This window comes from Cydia pomonella, chromosome 15 (assembly GCF_033807575.1).
Source record: "Cydia pomonella isolate Wapato2018A chromosome 15, ilCydPomo1, whole genome shotgun sequence".
In the NCBI taxonomy this organism is placed as follows: Eukaryota; Metazoa; Arthropoda; class Insecta; order Lepidoptera; family Tortricidae; genus Cydia; species Cydia pomonella.
In genome coordinates, this window is record NC_084717.1 from 6,459,838 (window position 1) to 6,476,900 (window position 17,063).

At 36.2% G+C, this 17,063-nt stretch overlaps 1 protein-coding gene across 1 annotated transcript in view; it reads left to right on the forward strand.

The window, feature by feature from the left end:
- Positions 1–17,063, forward strand: part of LOC133525650 (uncharacterized) — a 44,167-nt gene that overhangs the window by 9,692 nt on the left and 17,412 nt on the right. The window contains exons 2-6 of the mRNA XM_061861978.1: positions 2,942–2,978; positions 3,297–3,443; positions 3,988–4,035; positions 14,679–14,820; positions 16,626–16,709. Of these exons, the coding sequence (XP_061717962.1) occupies positions 2,942–2,978; positions 3,297–3,443; positions 3,988–4,035; positions 14,679–14,820; positions 16,626–16,709 (458 nt within the window). The remainder of the gene's footprint in view (positions 1–2,941; positions 2,979–3,296; positions 3,444–3,987; positions 4,036–14,678; positions 14,821–16,625; positions 16,710–17,063) is intronic.

Below are 17,063 nucleotides of genomic sequence, written 5' to 3' on the forward strand. Positions count from 1 at the left end.
AAACTAAACTTACCTATAAAAGGCTTAGAAAAAAATATACAAATACGTTAACTTTTCTAACGTCCTAATGTCCAAAGGAAATATACAGAAAGTTTTGACCTATGTATTTATATTGTAATATTATTTTTTAATTTTCGGCTTATTTATTTAATCATTTTTGCACAATTCATGAAGGTACAAATGGCCGACTTAATGCCTCAAGGCATTCTCTACCAGTCCACCAATTGGTAAAATCAGAAAGATGAAGTAGGTGAAGTGTCTTTTACAGTAAATGAATTTGTAACCAAGACTAATATATCCAAATAAACTTAGCGTTGGCTTATGTCCTAATAAATAAATATCTTTATTTTAATTTATCTTTATACCCGGAAAATGTTTGTATTCAATTTTCTTAATTTTCAATTGACAACCAAACAATACGGGCTTCCCGATGCCTCGCAGCGGTGATCCGAATCAAACCGTGACAAACGATAGCAAACTAATTATGCCACTCGTGCCTAACATGGTTCCCACCAAAATTTGAAGGCATACGTTTACACTGGTCGGTTTGGCGAAGCGTCATCAATATTAACTAATAGCCAATCTCATTCCCCTGGCCTATACCTATTCGCAAATTCCCAGGAGATTCCGATAAACGGTTTTGGCTGATTTTTTTCTCTTTATTAAAGGGCTTTTTCGAGTAAACGAATATGTATGACATTTGGTACGGGTTACACAGTCACCAAAAATTAGATGCTAGTAAAGCGGAATCTCCTGGGAATTTGCGAATATGCATAGCCAGGAGAATGATTTTTTTTAAGAATGCCCCAGAATTGGTCATGTCATGATGAGGGAATCATTTCATGTAATGATCGGCTTTGTCATGAAAAGTCCAACCTAATCTAATCATATCATGAAGTTCTATAATGGAATTTTTATCAATGGTCTGGCTACGACGTCCTAAACGTTAGGCTCTTTCATGTTGTTCCATAAATTAGGATTAATGCATAAATAAGTGCATAAGCAATCTTCACCCTGTCAAATTCAACACGTCAGTTTATGTGATGTGAATAGCTAAATGTTTAAGTTTACCATGGTTTCCTATAATTCGTTGTTGTGTGTGTGTACAATGATATACTAACTGCACGATGAACAAAACATACATCGGTGGAGTCTGGTGGTGCGATATCACGAGCTGCCGAAAACAATGTGGAATGGCGCTCGCGAAGATAAGTAATTAGTAAACGCGGAAACGGATGGTTATCGTTAATCGGCATGACGAAGGGTCCATTCTTCACACCAGCTTCTAACGGCGTTCATTGCGGACGGAAAAATTAAATCTGTTTTACATTTTTTGACCTTGACCATTTGTAATGGTTTTATCAGCTAAGCTGATGTATTTATATGGCGTTAGCAAACAGCAAGCCGGTCTGGACGCACTTATACGGTAGAACAAATCTTGATTGATTTTTTGTTTCATCATCAAGTAAATGCAGCATCAGAGTTGAGTGATGTACGATTAGCCAAGGTGGACGGGAATATTTCTGGTAAATATAACCCTGAATGACAACGGTAGGTTACCTACATACAATATTAACAATAGATATCTATAAGAACCTCACTATAGTTTTGTTTTTCTTCCAAATCACTTGATCAATAATTAACAGGGACAGCCCATGGGAAAAAGGCTCACATAAAATTTTACCATAGTAACCCAAAGCTAAAAATGATCATTCACTTTAATATTGCACAAATGTACCTACATAAATATAACTTGAACATCTGACCACAAGATGCAGGGTATACGAGTTAAACGCCACAGACCACAGCGGCACGTGGTCGAACAATCACAGCAATCGTTGTAGACAATTCAATTCCGCGCCCTGTCATTATGCCTTCGTGTATTCCCATTGCTTATTAGAGTCCATCCTAGCTAAGTTTGTACGGAATTTGCAGGGATCAGGTGTGGACAGTGAAACTATTTTTTAATTTAAAAATCTAAATCGGACAACAAGGCCCATATTACATATATTTAGTAACACGAGCATTTTGGGAAAAAACTGTTCCATTTTTTTTTTCGAAAAACCACCATAAAGTTTTGAGTTATTTATACTTTAAATCCTTAGGACTATCGTTTCATAAACGGCGTCCATCGGCGGCGGTAATCGCTTACCATCAGGTGATCCGTCTGCTCGTTTGCCTCCTCTATCATAAAAAAAAAATATTCATGTGTGTCACAGAGCACAATTATGATCTGATCTTGACATGCATCTAAAGTATTAAATGTTAGTAATTGTTTTGTATTCGATTAGATTAGTAAGTATTTAACATGCTTATTTGGCAGTAGTTAATGATATTGTACCGCAGACAACGCCTCAAGAAGCAAATCGTTCAAACTCTGCTTGCTAGGAGGTATACTTACATGTTGTATTGTAGGAATGTTGTATTTTATTTTTAATATGTTTAATAAATCTCAACACACTGATTTCAGTCAAAAATTATGTGATAACAGATTATTAATTAGACTCTTTTTTTAGATTAAGCCCACTTAAAGGTTCAACAGATACTTATTGAAACTGATCGCATGACTCGCCTGCAGCTAGAATGACTTAGCAATTACCCAGAAGCCCTGATATTGCAGCACGACGGATTCCTTTCATGGCGATTTGTTTAGTACTTTATAAAAAGGTATCTTGATCCTTGAACCTAAAGTCCATTTCTGAAACATAGTACAACACTTAAATGAAAGCCTACGTAAACGCTCTTAGAACCTTAGAAATAGGGCTGATTTTTCCAAAACTATGCTCTTTTAATCCGTAACTTTCTTCTTCGTCTATACACTAATACAATAATAACACTGACACTATTGAAAGATGAGTACGTTAACTTATACCAGTAAAATGTATTTATTTCCTACATGTATTTTACTGGACTGTATTTGAAACAGTATTTCTTGTTCCAGGTGGCTGGTGATTTGCAGTGTTCTTCTAGTCATTAGAGTAAGTACCTTAAAGTATACTTTTTACTGGAAATTTAACCTTAATATGATCTGTCAGTGGCCCTATTTTTGAACTGAAAAAGGACACGGGCACCTCCTCCTTGCACGAATCTCCCTCAAGTGCAAATTCTACAATAGAAGTAAATTTTAAAGAGACATGCCCAATACAATTTTATTGACTATTTATTTCCTCAATAATTATGTATCGAAAATATTTCCGCTCATTTTTCTCCATACTTAAAGCTTTTATCATTGCAATCTGTTAAACCCTATTAAAAGGATAACTAATTGTTAGAAAAACTCATATTTGTACCTACAGCAAGCTGACTGCGCGGTACCTCAAGAAGATTCCTCAGAGGCATCAACTGAGATCTCCGTGGTGTCTGTCAGTTCATCCAGCTCCACTGAAGTACACGAAGGGTCCGGAGACGACCCTCCAGAACCGTCAGTTACGTCTATCGCAAAGGTACGTGCTTATATTCCTCGACGGAGAAATCTGCCAGCTCTTTCAATTTTCAATTTATGTTGAAGAGGTGTTAATTTGTATCGCGTGTGATCACATATTTCCTGCAAAAATAGGTAAGTATATCGTCACTCGAAAGCACACCAGTAACGCTCTTCTCGAGCAGATATTGAGGTTTATTTCGGCAAAGAAAGATAATGAGTGACAAATTGATGACTTCCATCGTTATTGTCTGTTTTCGACTAAATATTTAAGTATAATGCCTCGTCATTCAGTCAATATCGTAAAGCGAATAAAAATAGCAATAAAATTCTGTCTTTAAAATTTCTTTTGTAGTTTTACATGTAGGGTTAAGGAGGGAACAGTGGTTTGGTAGAAAATAGCCGGGTACAGTGGCTCTAGCCATATACGCGGAACGGCCTTGAGCCACTGTACCCGGCTATTTTCTACAAAACCACTGTTCCCTCCTTCACCCTAAAATGTATTATTATTGGTGCAATAAAGAATATTTACTTACTTATTTACATTTGTGTTTTCATTTTTTCAGAATGAGACAAGAGAAGCCCTCAAGACGGATGGTAGCGAACAAGATCCTGTAAGTTCATTTTTACATCTCATATTTAATTCATCTACACAGATTGACCTAGTCCCAAATTAAGTAAAGCATGTACTATGAGTACTAGGCGACGATAATTATAGGTAAAATGTATGTACAGTCAAGGTATTAAGTATCAATACGGACAAAGTGCCAAAAATATGTATACACATCCTTATTGCCTATATATTAAGGTAGTGTGTACATATTTTTGTCACTTTGTCCGTATCGATATTTAATACCTTGACTGTGCATCTAACTCATCCTATCGGACGTCATGTTTAGAGTTTAGGTCTGAAATGCGAAATTAATTTGTTTTTTATTTAGGTGTATTCTTCATTTGTTTTATTTGAGCGAATTAAGCAATTCTTTTTTTTACAATTAAGTAGATATAAAACAACAACTATAGATCGTGTCATTCACGACGACGCCTGCCTTGACTCATATTGTCATCTTATTAAAGGTTAGATTTGGCACATCTGCGCGTCATCGTGGATTACATTGACAAGAACTATAATATATTGTATACGTATAGGTACAGTCAGCGTCAAATACTTCGTAGCAGTCAAAGTGGCCAAATAGTTCGGTACACCATACTAAATATATGGTGTACCGAACTATTTGGCTACTTTGACTGCTACGAAGTATTTGACGCTGACTGTACATACTTGTGATTGTTACAAGTTACTGTTTACTGTGCATACCGCAGGGTTTTTGGCGGGAATGAATGCGAAAATGTTTATTGTAAAATAATTACCAAACTATGAATCAAAAATAGGTAGTAAGCTCCAAATGTGCCTAGAAATGTTAAAATAGTTTCTCTTTTTACAGTGCTTACCTAAATACATATTAAATAATAATAATTCAGCCTATATACGTCCCACTGCTGGGCACAAGCCTCCTCTCGTACGCGAGAGGGCTCGGGCTATAGTCCCCACGCTAGCCAAATGCGGATTGGGGACTTCACATACACCTTTGAATTTCTTCGCAGATGTAGGTTTCCGATGTTTTCCTTCACCGAAAAACTGGTGGTAAATATCAAATGACATTTCGTACAATAAGTTCCGTAAAACTCATTGGTACGAGCCAGGATTTGAACCTACTTATTAGCTAGTGTAAAAGATTCCCGCACCAAAAACCCTGATGTATGGCTGTGTAAGGCTTGGATAGTGTCTGTCGTGTATAAATCGCGATAATATTCTTCCCGTACCAGTCCCACAAGTGACGAATACGAAACAATGAGAGCCGTACTATGCACTCTTTCATAGTGTTTAATGGTCCCACAAATCTCTATTGTTATGTAGCTCAATGTCAAACTTGGATTACGAAAATCATCTGTACCATGACCGTCCTATTGAACACGGGCCAAGTAAATTAGTACTATGGTGGTGCTTCTTCTGCAACCGTCGTTTAAGAAAGTTTTCACACTTGGACCGATTTTTAATTTGGTTTTTTCGTCAGATTGCGATAACATTTGGTGTATAGATTTTTTTTCCTTTTTTTTCTATTCTGAACAATATAAGCGCAATTTCATCGTATGTTCTAAAAAATCATCCTCCTTGTTAGGTTTCTGCATAGTATCTTCGTAATTTATATAATAGCTATAATATATGATAATTACGTCATTTTTTTTTTCGGAACAAGTTATTATTTCGGTTTATTCCGCCTGGAATGAGGAGCTCTTCAAACCAGTCAAATTTTATCTAACAACAACACAATAACAATCGGCTCACCTGTTTTATTACACTGTGATATTAAGTAAATAAGCAATACTTATGTGTACAAGCATGTACCTATGTACCTCACGATGTAATGGTGTAACATGGCTCAAATTAGGGTGGTGAAAAATCGATCTAGCTGTTTTATTTTTGGAAAAGAGCGTGTTCAGCAGGTTCGATGATTAAATAGTTTTTTTTGACGTGAGTCATGGGAGTTCGCGAGGTCTACAGCTCACAGAGACACTAGTTGTTATTGGTTCTTAGCTAATAAAATGGTATTAGAAGAAGGCATGAAACCTGTGACAACTTTGTATCTTCTGAAAAAAACTTTTTGGCTGGTGGGAGATTGGGTAGATACATATATAGTTATAGGTACACATGGCTGATCTATTCGAAAGTATGAAAGTTCGAAGCAGCACTCAACATCTTTACAAGTTGCAGCTGACACATAAACAAAATGGGCTAAAAATAACGAAAACCGTAAAAAGCCCAATGGCCTTACTCTCACTTAATCATAAAAAAAGTTTTGAGTAAACCGATTCGAGGGCGCAAGTGTCCATCAAAATACGCTCAGTCATCGGTAAGTGTCTGTTCAGGGAAATAGGTGAAAGGCGTTTCATTAACGCCAATTGGTTCCCATTTATTAAATGTCCACAGCACAATTGATAAGCTATTTGGCAATTTGTGACGACCAGTTTACGTTAAAGACAAATTAGATACAAACTAGCGTTCCTATCAATACTTTTTTTCGCACTCCGAGTACACGATGCTTTTTTGTTTTTTTATTAGAAAGTGAGTCTGTAAAGCAATGATCTGGCTCCATTGTTAAGTGATGCGTAGGGTGTAATCTGGTAATAAATGCGACGGGCTGTGGAAACAGTGTCAGCTTATTAATTGATTTAATAAGCCAAAGAACTCTTGTAAAAAGCTCGGATAACAAAACACCCACGATTATCCCATCTTCTCCCTAATAAAAGACTCTGTTCTCACATTACATTTTAACTAATCAGATTTGCAATTAAACAAAAAGTATGATTATCAATTGTAAAGTTACTGTTATCTATACATCATCGTCAATTTAAGCTTTATCTATTTAGTTTCCATAATTAGCAACTTACCTGTTTCCCAGTTATGAGTGAGTCATTCCGGAATCGTTCAAATTAGACTTAGTTACTTTGAAAAGTTTGTTATGGTGTGTGGAGGGTGTATATGGTTTTAACGTTTAAAACCTCCTTAAAACGGATCGGAGATACGATCAGATATGCGATGAACAGTTGCCATCAATCCGAGATGGAGCTGACAATGAAAAACGAAGATTTTTTTTTTATGTAAAGTAGGTTTGACGCGCGGTGTAACAGGAGAGTACCTACCTACCTACTAATTGACTGACGACTGGTTTGGCCTAGTGGGTAGTGTCCCGAATCCCGGCAAGCGCATTTACTTGTGTGATGAACACATATATTTGTTCCTGAGTCATGGATGTTTTCTATGTACATACATAAGTATGTATTTATCCATATACGTATGTATGTATATCGTCGCCTAATACCTATATGTAGTGTAAGCTTTGCTTCGTTTGGGGCTAGATCGATTTGTGTAAGATTATCTCTAAATATTTATTTATTTAATTATGGTCATGACGAATATGGGTTAGGTGAATCGATCACGTTAATAAGAAGAGAGAATCTTAGCAATAAAACATTGCAAATTCCTCACAGTAGCGATACCCCAATGAGATACGCTGGCGATATTGTATCCACACGAGCCTTGCATAAGTGCCCAGTAGGTTGTAGTCAGTAGACCTGGGTTAAGCAACGTGCCCTGACTAGCTCACGCGTGAAACTTTTGTGAGGATCCAGTGAGTTTACGAGATTTGGAAACGTAATTATAGGTAACGCAGATTTCCAATGCCATCAAGGCAATGGAAATCTGCTCAATTGAGATATTTATGTGCAGTAGTGTTTTTTCATCATCTTCTTTTAACAAGATTACATCAGAGTTGGAATAATTTTCAGGTTTTTTAATCAGTTTCGAATGTCGTGTATTTCCATAACCCACAATTTCGTCAGGTGACAACCACAACTCACTAATTGTAAAAACATTATTAAACAAAAAGAACAGTAGTAGGTGCCATGGTTCACTATGGTTCTTAAGTTGTGATAGTAATTAGTAAATTTTAGTTGTCACCTAACAATTTCGTCATATCTAATTCCATTTTCGTAATTATCCGACATTCAGTACCCCTAGTGTAACTTTGATCGACATCATAACGTGACGAACGCGTTTGCGTTAAGTCTCATTTTGTATAGGATTTTGAGTTTCCAAAACGTCCCGCTTGGCGCGCTCGTTCGAAATCCAATACAAAATGAGACTAAACGCAAACGCGTACGTCACGTTTGGAAATCGAATTTACTTACACTAGGGGTACTGAAGTGATTCAGATATACTCTCGAAAAACATGGTCGTCTATGTCAGACACGTAAAAGGGCTAGAATTCTTAATCTCAGGATATCTAAACACATTACTAATGAAATATGATACAGGTGTAAAATATTTCGAATACCGTAAGCTGACACGATCGAGATAATGCAAATATAGTGTACGTAAATGAATAATCTAGATACCACACATTTCCCATGCAATTAGCAATCTAGATGGACAGACAGACAATATAAGATCGAATAACATAGACACGCTGTGAATGGTTCATTGTCAATGTGTATTTAGTAGGTAGTCACCGACTCCTAAAGTGTTTGTGCGTTAACGAGGAAACTTGAATATCTAAGCCACATAATGAGAAGTCTAAAGTGAAGACTATCCAATATTGTGTCTTTCTTTACCCATCATGATAATGGTGTTCCGGATACTTGGGAAACGTGCGCGGAGGCAATGCCAGCACGTAGAGTTTTGACACTTAAATGAAATGTAGTAAGGGGTACACCGAGCGGATGCTGCCCTTGCCCGTATCATGAGACGCACGCAGTGGTTGTACACGCCAGGGCGTAATGACTATTGAGAGTTGATAGAATTTAAAATACCTAAACTAGGCTATTGAGTTAAAGCAATTGTATGCCCTATTTTATTAAAAAGTATATGAAAGATAGACGTTACAGTGCTCGGCACAGTCCCAGTACTTACGTGTCATCTTCAAACTTAAGTCATTGTCCTTAGAGGTGACAGCAGGCTGTCAATTATTGAGCACGAGCACTAGAACGTTACCTTATTAAAAGCCTGTCCACACCGGATGCGAGTGCCTAGACGTGCACGTGCACGTGCGCGTTGTAATATACAGATTATTATGAGAGACGGCACGCCGTTCGCACGTCTACGCACACGCAGCCGATGTATTCTGGCCTTTAAGGTTGTAAAAGTGGACGCGAAAGAAATAAAATAACTGTCCGCGCTCACTAAATTAGTACGAAATACCTAAGAATCGCGAGTTGTGAATGCTCTATCTAGTAGTTGAGGTGATCTGCGGCAAAGTACGTGGGAGATAGTCATCTCACCCGCCACCGTGCGTGGTGGCTGTTATGTGACTTACATCGTCGTCGTGAACCGTGTGACCGACATGCGATAACGAGGGGTGGTGACTTTTGGACTATTGTGAATAACGAAAATAAACAAGTATATTCTTATTTTCTTTAAGGGCCACTTGCGTGCTACAAGGTTAACCTATTAACTTGGAGTTAACCGGTTATACAGGGTTAAATTGTACTATTTGTACTGTATAATATGTTAACTCCGAGTTAGTTAGCCAACCCCGGAACGCAGAAGTGACCCTAAGAGAAAACTATTTTAAACCTCGACGCAAAGGAGGAATGTTACTAGTTTAACATGTGTGTTCTATGTCATTGTGTTTGTCTGTGGCATTGTAAGTCTCATACGAATTAATACATTTATTTGACTATGGTTCTTGTCTACGTGGGTCTTACTTATGTTTAATGGAAGTGTTGGAGGTTCTTTAGTTAGTTTTTAGTTTTATCTAGCTTCTTCGAGCGACTTCGCCTGCGTCCAATTAGTATGATGATTGATATCTATCCTACGTCTATTCACAGGCCTCAAACTATCTTTTCTAAATCAGTTCAGTGGTTTAATCGTGAAGAGTTAAAAGGCAAACAACAGTCAGACAGAGTTACTTTTACATTCGTTTTCTTAGTGTCAACAGTGTTTATTTGTAACGCCATAAGATGCCACTTATTTTCAATAAGTATATACAGAGTGTGGAATGTGCTACGGATACTAGGCTCCCAACCAGTAGCTGAGGAGGTAGCAGGGATGTCCAGGATAAACGCTAATAAGTATCACCGATATTTCTGAGAAAACGTGTGAACAATTTTTCTCGAATCCAAGTCTTAAATTCTGCATGCACTTGAAAAGAATTTCCGATTGAAGTATTTCTATAATATAAAAAATATTGCTTTAGTTACATACATGTAGATATACAAATCTGTGCTTATCTTAAGAAAAAAAAACGTTTAAATAAAGGCCTTATTAAAAGAGAACAAGATAAACAATTGCATGAGTTTTCCAATTTGATTACCGCTGCGTTAAGCAGGGTAGAAATGTGGTGCCAAAAATTGTTTCACTTGCCATGTTAGGAAATGTAGGTACCATAAAAATCTATCAGTGAGCACTTAACAACTATTTTTTGATCCAAATACTCTTATTGGGTCAATTATTATACACCAAAATACTAATACTTATATGGAAGATATCGTTGTTATACCGTTAAACTTATTATGTCACTACTTTGAGAAGGTTAAATGCTGTTATAGTTATTTTCGAATGTCCTGACTTATACCTTATAAAGCATTTGTTTTCTCCACAATCGTAACTTTATTTTCCATTGCATTAAGTAATTGAGAGCTTACGGAACTGTGTTAGCAGTTCGATGGTCATTATCTTATTTCCATTTGTACCAAACGTTGAACGGTAGTATGCAGCGGAGCGTTCCGTTGTCGTCTTTTTGGGAACAATTTTATGGAGGTGGAGTGACAATGCGTCTGTGCTGTGATAGTTTGTATAGTGCATAAAATACAGCTTTTCCACTTAGCACGCAAACGTTTGATGTTATATTAACCGACGCCGGCAAAGCAAAATGAGAGTTATGATTTTGACCGGTATGTATGTGGATATGTATGTTAGTTTGTATGTTAATATGTATGTATGTTCATCTGTTTCTTCATGATTTCTAAAGTAGGTATCCATTATAATTTGAAAAATGAGATGTCATTCGAAACGTCTTGATTATTTATAAGCGAGTTATAGACTTACTTTATTCTTTGTTATAGGCTTAGTGACATCACATTAAATGGAGCCCTCTAGAGGTCATAATGTAATGAACTAAAAAAAAAAATATTTAAGTACACTGTTCACAAACAAGAAATGTGTGGTACCTATTCTATATGAACTTGAATATACTTACTTATATGATAGAAACAAGGTTGTTTCTATTAGTCTCCCGTTTCGGAATTGAATTAACAATGTAGTTTATGAAATGAAGGTAAGTACTTTAACCAAAACAATTCACGATAGCCCTTTCACTTTACATGAGTTTTTTCTTTCTTATGTGGTCTTATTACTTCAACATGTCAACTTAGTTTGATCAAAGTCTACATTCTCTAGATATTCATGCATAAATAAAAATAAAATACACATAGTCAAGCAATAAAAAACGCATTTCATCGTAACCATCTTTACCCAAATAAGCAAAAAGCAAAAGCTATTGCCATAATGCCCACAGTCAGCGAAACCACTGGCATTAATGGTACAGTGCCAGTGCCCCAGTTGGCATAATGCGTGCACTGCGCTGCGCCGGCGCCGCCGTGCGAACCGCCCTGGCACACTTACTGACTTTTAAGACGTTTTGTGCTAAGGGATCGTGACGGCTATGCTAATGCAGTATTCCATAGACAAATAGATAACCGTTTTAGAGTTAAAATCAAAATTGCAAACGATTTGACCGATTGTCGATGTTTTATTTTAAAATAAGGAAAAATTGGGTTGAATTTGGTAATTGGAGATATATCGTCACGACAATGGACAGATTGTTTTTTATGCTCGTGTTTTGTAGATTTTTTAAAACGTAGGGTATCCATTATGTTGAATGCTGGTGATAATACTTCATAGGGTAATTTTTTCAAAAGCTGTAAGACTTTTAGAGCTAGTTACCAATCCGAGTGCGATGTCGATATACTTTATTTTGCACTTATAGTTATTAGTCCACGTTTAATTGTGCCGTTATCAAGGTCGCGTAGTACGTTCAACCTGCCAGTTATTTTTGGAGCGGCATTCAAACGAGATGCGCTGCAAATGAGTTTGAATCAATTATCTAATTTAGATAAAACTTTTATATTTTGAATGCCACTAAGTCATCTTTGTATGTTGAGCGCGTTTATGTCTTTTGGAGTTGTGTTTAAAGCATCCAAACCTTGACGGATATTTTGATATAATATGTACATATATGCGTAGCCAGTGTAGCCACTATACTATACAGGTACTTATTTATTTTGATTATGCTGCTGACAAATATTTTTTCGATTGCATTATAGATGATCAAAATTATCCTATAATATTTATTTATTTATATTAATTCCAAAAAAATAATTTCCCTAAATTATAAATCTGATGTGTTATGTATATCGACTTGTGGTACAGGCGGTCATTTAAAAATCGGTTTGACTCTACCACCAACAACTATATTCCAGCTAACCTAACTAGTACTCAGCCATATTTGCTTCTCGAGTGTTTACTGGGTTTTCGGTCTAAATAAATAAAAAAATAAATAAATCATTTATTCTGGTAAAAAAAACCCTGATTTTACAATTTTATTTTCTTCTGCCAAACTGTATAACTGTATGTGGTCTTGGATCACCTGTTTTCCCAATTAACAGTATTCCATTCGTTCTTAACCTACGCTAAGTTTAAACCAGGCGAAGGTTCACCAAAAGTCGTCCGCGGAAGGAGGTGGTTACGCGCGTCATATCTCATGGCTATCTGATGTTTCGCAAGGCTCGCATCCGCACCGGCATTTTGTTGGCCTAATCTTGATAACATGTCATAATTAGTGTTAGTTACGGAGGGCTGGAAGGTTAGAAGGTGTTTAGAGAGTTCTATAAGTGACGCAAAAATAGGGGTACCGTCAACCGGGATGAATAGGGACGGCTGGGATGAATAGGGACAAAACTTAAAATGTGATTTACCTGATAATTTCTTTAAAAAATACTTACACAAATTATATCATTCGATTGAAAATAATAGTAGATTTTGTATGATAAAATTTATTTAGGTATTTTCTAAGGAATTGTCAGGCAAATCACATTTTTAGTTTTGTCCCTATTCACCCCGATTAACGGTATTGTAAGTTTGACCGATATGTGTATGTCTGTCTGTGGTGCCATAGCTATTAAACGCGTGAACCGATTTGGTTTGGATGCGGTTTTTTTATTATTTAAAAGAAGGTTTTCTAGCGGTAGTTCTTTATTAACCGACTTCAAGATTTCAGAAGGAGGTTATCAATTCGGTTATATGTTTTTTTTAATGTTTGTTACTTCATAACTCCGTCATTTTTGGACCGATTTCGAAAATTATTTTTTTGATTGAATCTATAAATATACAGATTGGTCCTGTTTTTGTCAAAACTTAGTTCTGATGATGGGATCCATGAGGAATCGAGAGAACTCTTCAAATGTGAAAGGCATACATATAGTGATTTTTATATTTTCATCACCAAATCAAGCATTTACATTTAAAAAGTGACATTTGATGAAGTGGAACTGCTGATGCTGATAAGAATGGAACTCTTCAACGACGCATAGTTCCCGCTTGGCGATTTGTCGTCTTCCTTATGTTGGTTAGGCAAATTAGGTTTAGAGACAAATTTTTGTTTAGCGCGAGATCTGATGGTAGAAGCTATGAGGAATCGAGGCAACTTTTCAAATGTGAAAGGCATACATAATATTGATTTTTGTATTTTCATCAACAAATCAAACATTTTCATTTAAAAAAGTGACATTTGATGAAGCGGGACTGGTGATGATGATCAGAATAGAACTCTTCAACGACGCATAGTTCACGTTTGGCGATTTGTCCCCTTCACTGTGTTTGTTAAGTAAATTAGATTTTCAAGGCATTTTTTAATACAATATAATAATCTTTCTTTCACCGGTCTCCCTCATTGAAGTGACGTTTGATGAAGTGGGACTGCCGTATGATGTTCAGAATAGAACTCTTCAACGACGCATAAGTAGTTTACGATTGGCAATTTGTCCCCTTCACTCTGTTTGTTAAGTAACTTAGATTTTCAAGGCATTTTTTAATACAATATAATAATCTTTCTTTCACCGGTCTCCCTCATTGAAGTGACGTTTGATGAAGTGGGACTGCCGTATGATGTTCAGAATAGAACTCTTCAACGACGCATAAGTAGTTTACGATTGGCAATTTGTCCCCTTCACTCTGTTTGTTAAGTAACTTAGATTTTCAAGGCATTTTTTAATACTCGTACAATATAATAATCTTTCTTTCACCGGTCTCCCTCATTGAAGTCGGTTTTATTTCTCTTAAAAAATATTTATCAAAATTGGCTCATCCGTTTGTGTTGAAGGTTTTTAAAGTTTTAAATGTAATGTTATTCTGTATAATTTTCTAATGTTTCTAAGCCCCGAAAATCAATTTACGATTATATTTAAAGTATTTTTAATAAGCTGTTTGTATATTATTGTTTGTTTGTATATGTATATTATTTTTGTAAGCTGTTATAGCTATTATAGCTTACAAAATAGGTTTTCAAAATATAACCTACCTACATCATTTATATCTACAAAGGAGAGTAACGCAAATATCACAAAAGTTCAGTCACAAATATGAATGGGTGTATTAATTGTCAACAACCATATTAATACAGGCCATTTATTCCTCAACCAGGTGGTGTTCCTATCAGAGAAGAACAGCTACATTCCAGTAAGCATCAAGCCCCGGTCTCCCCCCGCGGATACTCCATGGCGGGAACCTCCAGCGTGGGAGCGCGAGTACCGTCGTCATCGGACAAACGGCAGTCGAGTACAATGTGAGTTTTGTAAGCAAGTCTATCGATCTTGAGGGTATATCACTAACACGTCCCAGTTTCCCTCGGTGCCAACAGGAATTGAGATTAAAAATGGAATATGAAGGAGAAGACTTAACAAGTTGGTTTGAATTGGAGCTTTGGCCAACTATGTGTTTGAATGCACTCATAAAGTCGGCGTCTAAACATAATTGGTATCCGCACTGTATGGATATGATGGTCGTTCTTGTCTACGTGACAGCGTGATAAAACAGTGGATAAAACCATCCATAATACGCCTGCAGAAAGTAATCTTTTGAGACGCAATAAAATGGCCAGTCTTGAATTGCTTTGCTAGGCTTAAGCGAGGTTTAGCACTTTAGGCTAGCAAGATCTTGCACGCAATTTTCATTATACATTGCATATCTTAGTAGCCTCGCTTTATAATTCTTACAAATAACAATTACCTAAACTTAGACCCCAATATCATTTACTTCACACCTTGACCTTCCCTAACAATATTATTACCTCTATTATGCTAAATTCAGTCATTCTAGAGATTACCTTTGATAGTTACGACCGCTACGGCACAGGGTATGAATGTTCATTCAAACTTCTTGTGAAATAGCTTTACCAAATTAATTATGAAGCATACATTACGATTTAAATCTTTATATCTAGGAGGTAAGGACTTGAATAAACGCATTAAGAAACTGGTAGTTTAACAAATTTAATAAACGTATGAATCACACAATTGTGAACTTTTTATCATCGTGATACAAACTACTAGGTATCCTTTAAATAAGTTTGTGGTGTGTGGAGATAGTATCAATGTTCGCGCGTGCCGCGAGCGCTTGAGCAAGTCTTTGTTTGTTTTTATACCGCTTTATTGAGCCATTCATTCAGGGATAGGACTTTTACATATGTAGACTGTATGTAATTAGCGGAAGCTGGTGTGAAGAAATACTCGATGCTTTTTAGACCGTACAAGTTGAAAGTCAAGGAATTCTTATTTTACTGAATAACCGATGAAACGATTAACTGATAAAATAAAGATCGCAGGGAACCGTTGTATAAGGGTCAAGACCGCTTGTTGTGGAGATCTTTGGGGGATGTCTGTACACATGAGCGTCGCCAAAGAGGGCAGGGAGCAGAATTTTTGTTGCTGCCTGTAGTATTCTTTATATAAATAGTCGTGCCTGAACTAACATGTTCACTCTTTTGACTCACTCTTCTTCTGTCAGATCGGTTTACACAGTAACATGTAACTGCTAAATTTATACAAAATAAAATATATATAAGTGTTTGGAAGTGTAGTGATGAGTTTTAATTAATTACCATCCTCCTACGGCACCCTAATATATAATACTGCCCCCTCTAGCGTATCAACTAGCGACGCCCTTGCCTATAAAATATACGGCCGAAAACTTATGATACTGCAGCATGTGCTTTGATTGATTTCAGCCGAGTTCCTCCACCAAACTCTTGACAAATGATCTTTAACTTTTCATATTCAATTGTACATTCATACATTTAATAAATAAGATTAATTTTAATAAATAAATTTGAAGAGATTAACCACGATACATTTAATGAAATTGTATTTAATTAATTAAATTGTATTTAAATTGATACTAATCGCAATACTAATCAAAAATATATTAAGTCTTTGTCGAGGTTTGTAAATAAGTAAGTAGTTGTGCCGAGTAATGGCCGAGTTAGATGCGATTTTCGTGACCAATTTCATATTCAAACGACTCAGCGATTGACCCGATTATTTGCTCAACAGTTCCACTCAATATTACAAACTGACTTGTTTTATTTCACAGATATCGAGGCAGAGTGCCAAGACGACTTCATGAAGATTAGAGTGGGCTTCAATGGGTCATTTGCAGGCCTGGTTTATTCAGCAGGTACGTTATATACACTACAAAAAGAAACATACACTTATACATACGTACATTCGAAAATAGGTACTTAAATTAAATTTCTAATGAGTCTTCTAGAATACAGCTTTACTATGTCATTTTCAGCGTAAAAGCTGCACAAAAGGGTGAATTGCAAAAAGCGTATTTAAGAAGCTGTGATTAGTCTTAAGTTAATTGATTCATTTGTGTTACGAAAATTAACCATGTAAATTGTATTGTATTGTATTTATTATATTAATTCATACACATGTAAGTCTATAGCATACGCTTACACACTTTCACGCATATAACTTAATTATAAATAGCTATGGAATCAATTCACTTTTGACTGACTACAGG